The following is an 8,337-nucleotide window of genomic DNA, read 5'->3' as shown; positions in this document are numbered from 1 at the left end:
GAGTCCCAAGGCTGGCAGAACTACGGTGCCCCCCTCCTGGCCCTGGCAGCTACTGCCACAGTCCAGGCGGAAGGAAATGGCAGCCCCAGGGAGGCAACTGTGTCAGAAGAGAGAAATGGCAGAAAGGTGAAAGCGCCAGGCCTTGGCCACAGGGGATATCGAGGGCGAGAGCGAGTCCAGAGCGACTCCTAAATTGGGAGCCGGAAGGCTGGACCCCATAATAGAGGAGGGTGTGGAGGGGAGGAGAGGAAGCGTTTTAGGCGCACTCATTGAGCTGAAGATGGCTCCCGGACATTGAGTTGTCCAAAGGGCAAGTAGATGCGCAAGATCGGGGCTCAGCAGAAAGACTGGGCCAGGACGAGGAGATGGGAGAACCATCAGCCCAGCTTGGCAAGAGCGCGAGGGGCGTCACTGAGCGGCCGAGTCAGGGGAGGGAGGAGAATGCAGCGCGTGGGGTGATGGGCTGGGAAAGGGCCGAGGCCCTGGAGCAGGAGGTCCCAGTGAGGATGAAGAGGTTCCGTAAGAGATACAGGGACATGGGGAGAGGAGGAAAGACTGATCGGAGACTGTGAACACGGAAGGGAGCGCTTGTGGGTGATGGCGAGGATTCAAGTGTGTGAGGGTGGGGTGGAGGAGGGAGCCATGGTAAACAACTCGGGGAACTGGGAGGCTCAAAATGAGTGTTGAAGTTCTCTAGGGCAGTCACTGGGGAGGAGAGACCAGGAACCAGCCCTGAACTTTTGGAGGAAGGAAAGGGAGGGGCCTGGGGAGGTGGGCGGACCACAGCCACCAGGATCTGCAGCCTCCCAGGGGAGCCCACCAGGGCAGCCCAGCTCTCCTTCCTGAAGTCAGGCTCCAGTGGAAGGAAAGGCCCTCCCAAAGGTCCCATGACAATGGGCTGGCTCTGCCCGGAGCCACGGCCTTGCTGGCCTGCGGCCTTCCTTTCGGAAGGCCAAGCCTAGTTTTGTTTTTTTGTTTTTTCCTGAGCAGCCCCAAGGAGTTCCATGCGCTCTGCTCTTGTCCCAAAGCACCTGAATTTCTGGCGGTCCCCCACCCTGGACCCGGGCCAAAGGTGGTCGTGGGGATAGGAGGTGCTTTCCAGGCCCAGGCCGGGCTTTGATGGCTTTCAAATTTGGAATCCAAATAAATTCCCAGAGAAGACAGTGTGGAGATGCTGTTTTCTTAAGGGATTGACGCTCAAGGATGATAAGAGCCAGTTTTCCAGGCGTTCATCTGGCCCAGGCTTAAGGGGTTGGAGGAGGGGGTAGAGCCAACAACAAATGCAGGCTATTTCTTCAGAATGGAGGCCCTAGAGGCCAGAGCCTTCATTTCACAGATGAAGTGACTGAGACCTCCAGAGCGGGAAAGCAAGCACTTCAACCGTGGCCAAAGGTTGAGGCAGAGCTGGCACCCAAGCCTTTGGACAAAGACAGAGGGGCAGGAGCGGGGGTGGGGGGGTGGGAGGGGGAGGCAGCAAGGAGAGAAAGGCTCAGGAGGCCAGAGCCCAGGCTGCTTTCCCACGCTGGGATCTCCAGTAATTCTGTGACACAGGGGCCACCAAGACGAGAGGAGCTGGACAGCCGTTTCCCCTTGTCCCCGTTGCCATCGGCATGCCACCTGTGGGGCTAGGCTGAGCCCCGGGGAGAGCTGGCTGGCATCTCCTGGGAGCCGGCTCCACATCGTCCCCTCCGGAGGAATGCCGCCATCTTGAATTTGCCAAGCCTCCTGGGCTAGAACAGACAGCCAGAAAGGAACACCCTCCCTGACTGGCATTAACCAGACACTCCCTAGCCAGCCAGTCCATCCTCCAAGTACCTCTGGTCCCCTCTCCCCTTGAGACCGCGAGGATGCCCAGGATGGCCAGAGTGGCCGGCACGGGAGGCCTGGGATGGGGATGGATCTGGTTGCTTTGGATCCCCAAATGAGCCAGGTGCAGGAGGAGCCGGGAGAAGCAGCCTACCGGACAGGAGGAGGGACCACTGGACAGCTCCCAGGTAGAAGGCGGTCTGACGTTACCGTCCACTTCTTTACCCAACATGCAATGGGCCTTCCTCCCCCCCCCCCCCGGGCCTGAAACAGATTTCTGGGATGTCTGAGCCGGAAGAGTTATAAATGAAGAATAGGGACTGGCACACTGGGTTGGGGTCCAAGGCCCCAGGGTCAGATCCTGGGCGTACCCCTTACTACTGTGTGACCTCTTACTTCCTCCCTGAGGCCTCAGTTCCCCCAACTGTAAGATGATCCTTTAAACCCAAGAGGCCCAAAGAGGGGGAGGGGACTGGAAGTCTGATGGCCAAGTGTAGTCAGGAGTATTCAAGATGGGGGCAAAGCCTGGCATATTCATTACCAGCCCAAGAGCCTTCCAGGGCACTTGCAAAGCAGGCACTTGGAGTCTCCACACCAAGAAAAACTAAGCGCCAGCCACTGCCACCTCTGGAGCTCCTCAGGGTCCAACTCGATCCTCTTGTTAGCATCACATCTGACAGATGGGCAAACTGAGGCTCTGGGCCACGAAGCCACCCGCCCGCTGTCACTGAAGCAGAGGCCAGCAGGGCGGACAGAGGCAGCCAGCAAAGCTGAGGAGGCTGGAGGGCCCGTGGGCCCTACCAAGCAAAGACACTAACGGAGGAGCTGAAGAAAGAGGCAGAGAAGGAACGGGACGGCTCTTTATTGTTTCCTCCTTTATTGAGTGGGCCCAGTAAGTGCCGTGGGCCAGCCGACATAGGAAGCACTGGCTGTTACCATCAGGGATGCCAGAGATAGACAGGGAGCTCCTCTCCCCTCACCCCCCCCCAGGTTGAGGAGCCTTTTGGCCTCTCCACATTCGGGCCCATTCGGGACTTCCCAAAGGTCACAGATTTGCCCTTATTCACCCCGAAGCCTTAAGTCACCTTGCACTCTGCAGCCTTTGAGGACCACAGAGGCATGGAGCCACTGGACTGCCCATCCCCCATGTCCTCCTCTCCCCTGTATCTGCCAGAAATCCCCCTCCCCACCAAAGGCCCTCGGGGGCCGCCATCTTCCTCTAGCTCTCTTTGCGGGACCATTACACATCAAGCTATTTCTGAGAAGACGGGAGCTGCCTGAGCCTTCGCCCATCCCACCCGGGACCCGAGGCATCAGCTTACAGAAATCGCAGTGTCCAAGTGAGCCCAGTAAAAGGGGCTAAGGAAGGAGGAGGGCAGCTGGCAGCCTTTGGGTACTCCCGTTCTCCACCAGGGAGCTTTTGTTCACAGCACCTGTCTCCCAGCCCGCCCCACCCCGTCCCGCTCCCTGAGACACCATAGCAGTATGGATATATGTACACGTGGAGATGTCAGAGCCAGCGACAGAGCTTGCTGTCCGCCACCCAAAGTTGCCACCCGAGACCCTGATCCGAGGTAGACGTGGGAGCTCCCGGGCCTCTCTCATAGACCTGTTTTTCACGTTTAAATGTTTCCCTCGGTGACTAGGGTCAAAAGCAAGAAAGGTGCTGGAGAGGGGAAGGAAGCGAGGTGCCGGGAATGACTTTAGGGACAGTGAACCGAGCAGGGGCAGGGGAGGGCCAGAAGCCAGGGGCACCAGAGTCTCTTTTTAAAGAAAAGAGCTGGCATTGGCCCAGAGTGGGAAGTGGGGAGGAAACTCTGGGGCTTCTATTTTTTTTTTTTTTAAGTATCACTCACGGTAAAAAATATACTCCGTGTAAGAGGTCCAGATCTTGTCGTCGGCCTGGTCCTGAGCACAAGCGCAGGTGCCCGTAGAGTTGGATGTCACCATGTGGAAGCCGGCAGTGGCCAGTTTGTCGAAGGCTTGCTCTAGGTAGTTGAATTTGAGGTAGTAGCGGGAAGTGTACCGCTCGGGGGGGCGGTCGGGGTCTCGACTCTCGTTCAGGGTCTCGCCAAATACTTCCTTGGCCAGCGAGATCTTGCCACATACCATGATTCGGGCCACGCGGCGGAACTTGGCGTCAGTTTGGCTATCCCGGCCCAGGGTATAGGAACCCCGGTAGCCTAGGGTGATATAACCACTCTTGCGGGCAGCCCCAGCGCTGGGCCTGGTGGTCCCCGGGGAGCCGCTCGGACCGCTGGCTGAGACCGACAGACCGGAGGCAGGGATGGGGTGCGGCTCTTCTGAGTCACTCGCCCTGGGCTCATCCGCCACGGAGTTGTTCCCGGCATCGGGGGCCAGGATCTTGACGAGATCCGGCAGTTTGAAGTACTCGGCCTCCCTCTTGAGCCGGCTCCGCTCCGGAAAGTGGTCTGGCAGCACCAGCTGGTGATCCCTCATATAGTCTAAGACATAACGGAAAAGGAAGCCATCTCGATCCACAAAGAAGCGCCCTTTGTTGTCGTGGGACAAGGACAGGGGGTTCTTCTGACTGAACATCTCCCAGAGCAGAGAACCTTGGACGCTGACCAGAGTGGGGTAGCGGGTAATGTACACCTGGCCCCCCACATTGAGCTCGATGATTTCAGGAAAGGTATCAAGCTCTCCTTTTTCTTTGGCGTTGTGAACTACAGCCATGATGTCCCCTGCGACTGCAAAAGCAAAAGAGATTCAAAATTATGGGGGAAATGGTGACGGACGCGCTGGTGGACACCCCCCCCCCCGGGGCCCTTCCTGGGCAGCTCAGAGGAGCAGTGTGGGTAAAGCAAACTCAAGGTCCACCGAGCCTTGGGGGTGCTTGATGTTCTCAGAATGTCTTCAAAATTCCCTTTGGGCCAAGAAAGCTACCACAACAGAAGGCTCCATTCTGCCTGGTCCCTCCCTCTGGCCTCAAAGGCCAAGCCGGGCTTCTCTAGTTCTGAAGAACAGATGATCCTTCCCCAAGATACTGCCCAGTCCCACCTCCAACGGGCCTCAGTCACCCGGTCCCCAGTCCCACGCCTCTAGCCAGACTTGGCCAGGCTGGTTCCCACCAACCCCTCCCTTCACGCCTCCCCATTTCTCTGAATCCCACCCTCTCCTTCCAGTGCCTTGGCTGAGCCTGCTCCCTCCCCCTCCATGAAGCCGGAAGAGTCACAGCTAAAAGCAACAAATCTGTCCATTTCACAAAGGAAGAAACTGAGGCAGCACCAGGAGGTGCCACACACAAGAAATGACAAGAGTCTACAGGGTGTTTGAATGGATTCAAATTCAGCCTCCACCCTGTGAACTGTGACTTCAAGCGTCAATCAGTCTCTGGGAGTTCCCCTTCCCCCTTCTGTCAAAGGATCCAGATGAGAGCTGGGGGGGCTGGGTATGACCGATGGTGATAATGGGGAAAGCAACCCCCTCTTACATAGCCCCAGTCAGGTGCCACTTCACAATTATGATGGCATCATGTCATGCCAACAACCCTGAGAGCTAAGTGTTAAGCATTATCCCCATTGCACTGTTGGGGAAACTGAGGCAGCGATGAAGTGACTTGCCCAGGGTCACACGGCTAAGAAGTATATATCAGGACTTCCAGGAGCCTTTAAGTAGAGATAAGGGGGGTTGGAGAGAGATTATCTAGAGAGAATGGACGAAATTTGTGATTGGGAGAAGGGGGAGAGGGACAGAGATAGAGACAAAGGCAGACAGACAGATGGGGTGGGGGGAGGTGCCCAAGTCGGGAGGGGAGGGTGGTGAGACCCTTACACAATAACGCAAAAGCTGGGGAGGGGGCAGGGGCTTGGGGGGAAAAGCCAAAAATCCTTCGATTTCTCAAGTCTCTAACAAGCATGGCATCTCCCAGGACTCCCCTGCAGCTGGGGAGACTAAAGACCCAGAAGGGGAGGCTGTGGAACAGGCAGCAGCTTACTCTGGGCCCTTATTTGTTTCATCCCTCGCTGGCTCGCTTGGCCCCGCGACGGCGCCCTAAGCTGGCAGAGCTCCCCAGGACGGCGCAGGGTGCTCGCTCCCCTGGCTGTCCTCCCCTTCCGCTGGGGACGGGAGCTGCCCCTGAGGAGGTGGGCCCTTACCTGGCGAGTCGCCTGCGGGCACGGTGAGCTCTTGGGCTCCGGGGAGGTTCAGACGAACGGGCCACGAGGACGGAATCCCCTTAATTCATGGTTTTCCTCCTGGAGTGTGTTCGGTCCCTCCTCAAACAGCTGGCTGGCTGCTGGATCCTGCTGGTCTGAGCAGCTCTGATCAACTGAAAGAGGGAGGGAGGGAGGGAAGAAGGAAAGGAAGGAGGGAGGGGCTGGCTCTTCCTCAGATTCTGATGTTGGCAACCCCATTGTTGGCAAAATTCTAGCCATGATGGCATCATCGCTAGGCAACAGGTGAGCCACTCAGGGCCCAGCCTGACCTGTGCAGGCCCCCAGCTGCCCCCCCACTGAGCCAGGGCAGCCAGCAGGGCCAGCTGGGCCCCGGGAAAGCCATCGGGAAACTTCCTGGGGCCCTCCAGGCCCCGCTGAGCCGCAGAGGAGGCCAGTGGGTCCTATGAAACATGGCCCCAGAGCGCCCGCATGTGCCCCTGGGCCAGCACCCCATGGCAGGCCTTAATGTCCGGCCCACTCCCCTCCCCAGGGCAGAGAGCGGCCCCTCTCCCTTCCTGGCTAAGGTCAAAGTGCACAAAGGCAAAGAGTGTGGTTCAAGGTCGCCTGGCCCAACAGGGGGGTGGTCGGGGTGTTCCCCAGGCCAGCTCCCCTTCTGCTAGCCTTGCCCAAACTGCGGCTGAGAGGCTGCCGGGGGCGGCCCGGCACTCCTGGGAGCCCTTCTGGGGCTGCGAGTTAAAAGCCCAGCCTTCTGGGACCCTTCCTGCCCTCTGAACCAGCTGACGGTGTCTCGGGGGTCCCGGGACCTTAGGCTTCAGGAAACAATCCCAAGAGTCCGTGGCCTGGCCCCCCGCGCGGCGGGCGGGCTGCCCTGCCCTGTCCTGCCCTCTCTGCCCCTCCCCGCTCCATTTTCCCTGGAGTTCTGTACCCCCCCCACAGAGCTGCCAACCCCCCTCCTCCTCCAGCACCCCCAGCAGAGCTGGGACCGGTCCTGGGGGCCCCCCTGCAGGCCCCCTGTAAATGGCGGCAGCGCCGGAGTCGGGGAGGGGGGGGCGAGGCGGGCCAGGGCAGCGGCTGCGGCCCGAGCGGACCTCTGCAGACCTGCCCGCAGCCCCCACCCCCACCCCCAGCACACGCAGGGCGGCACGTGGGCTCCATCCTGCTGCAATCGCTTCTGCAGCCCCAGCGTTCGCCCTGTCTCGGGCTGGGCGAGCGGGAAGCCGGGGCGCCCCCAGCCCGTCCCCGTCCTTCAGGCTGGCCGCGGCCGCTCCGCGCCCCCCTCCCCCCTCGGGGCGCCAGCCCCAGCCTGGGACCCCCCTCGGCCAAGCCGGGCGGGGGATCTGCAAGACGGAACGCAGAGCAAACCTGGCGGGGGCGCCCCCTCCTCGGGCAGGGAGCAGCGGGCAGAGGCGGACTGGAGCCCCAGGGGTCCGAACGCTAGGGAAGGCAGTGGGGGCGGGGGCGGCACTATGCAGAGCCGCCCCTCCCCGCCCCCTCCCCCGCGGGAAAGGAAGGAGCAACACTTGAATAAGTTGGAAAAGGGCAGGAGGTGGGGGGGGGAGGATCCGGGGGAGTCTGCCTCCGCCGGCATCCGGCCAGACACACAAACAGGCGTCCGCAATCACGTCCGCACTGGCGCGCGAACCCCGACCCGTCCCCCCCAGCTCGGGCGCGCGGCAGGGCCGGGGGCAGGGGCGGCCGGAGCGCCGGGGGGCCGACCTGAGCCCCTGCGGGCCGCGCCGCCGCTGCTCTCCGCTCTCCTCAGCTGTCGTCCTCTGGCCTCGGCTGCTCCATGGCCCCCCGGGCCGCCTCAGCTGTCACTGGCTCTGGCCTGGGCTCCCCGCTCCTTCTCCCGCCAGCCTGCTTCCCCAGTGAAAACCGCGGGTCGTGAGTGTGCGTGTGAGTGCGCGTGAGTGTGCGCGCGCGAGTGTGCGTGCCTGTGTGTCCGGTGTCTGAGGACGGGAGGGGAGCCCAGGGGGGAGGGGCGATGGGGAGGGGCACGCCCCCACAAAGCCACACAAGAAAACCTGAGCTTCAGAGCCGGGAAGGGGCCTTACACGTCAACTCATTTTACAGAGAAGGAAACTGAGGCAACGGAAGGGAAACGGACTCGTTGGGAAGCCGGATCCCCTCATGCCTGCGGGGCGCCCGCGGGGCAAAGTGGGCCCCGACCCGGCTTGGCCCTCCTTCTCCCCTCCCTTCCCGGGATGTATAAACACCAAGAGATTGTTTAAAAAAAAAAAGTTGGTTTCCCTCCTGAGAAGCGTCCTTTGGCACACCTTGGGTTGGTGTGGGAGGCAGGAAGGAGAGGCCCTCTCCAGGAAAATCTCTGGTTTTCCACGCAGCGTCTCAAGCAGAGCAGGGGGGTTCCAGACTGGACAGCTCCCCCCAGCGA

The 8,337-nt window shown here is 60.7% G+C and overlaps 1 protein-coding gene across 3 annotated transcripts in view; it reads right to left on the bottom strand.

Annotated features, from left to right (window-relative positions):
* LOC141549167 (BTB/POZ domain-containing protein KCTD12-like) overlaps positions 1 to 7,871 on the bottom strand; it is a 22,427-nt gene extending 14,556 nt beyond the window's left edge. For 2 of the 3 annotated variants that reach the window (XM_074278568.1, XM_074278569.1), the window contains exons 1-2: positions 5,925 to 6,097; positions 3,663 to 4,517 (exon numbers count right to left, since the gene is read on the bottom strand). In XM_074278568.1, coding sequence (XP_074134669.1) covers positions 3,663 to 4,503 — 841 coding nt within the window. In that variant the 5' untranslated portion in view covers positions 4,504 to 4,517; positions 5,925 to 6,097. Of the gene's footprint in view, positions 1 to 3,522; positions 4,518 to 5,924; positions 6,098 to 7,661 lie in introns of those variants that run through there. The other variant, XM_074278570.1, reaches the window with a different exon arrangement.
* Between the last annotated feature and the right edge of the window lie 466 nt (positions 7,872 to 8,337).

Source organism: Sminthopsis crassicaudata, chromosome X (assembly GCF_048593235.1).
Source record: "Sminthopsis crassicaudata isolate SCR6 chromosome X, ASM4859323v1, whole genome shotgun sequence".
In the NCBI taxonomy this organism is placed as follows: Eukaryota; Metazoa; Chordata; class Mammalia; order Dasyuromorphia; family Dasyuridae; genus Sminthopsis; species Sminthopsis crassicaudata.
This window is presented reverse-complemented; position numbering and strand designations above follow the sequence as displayed.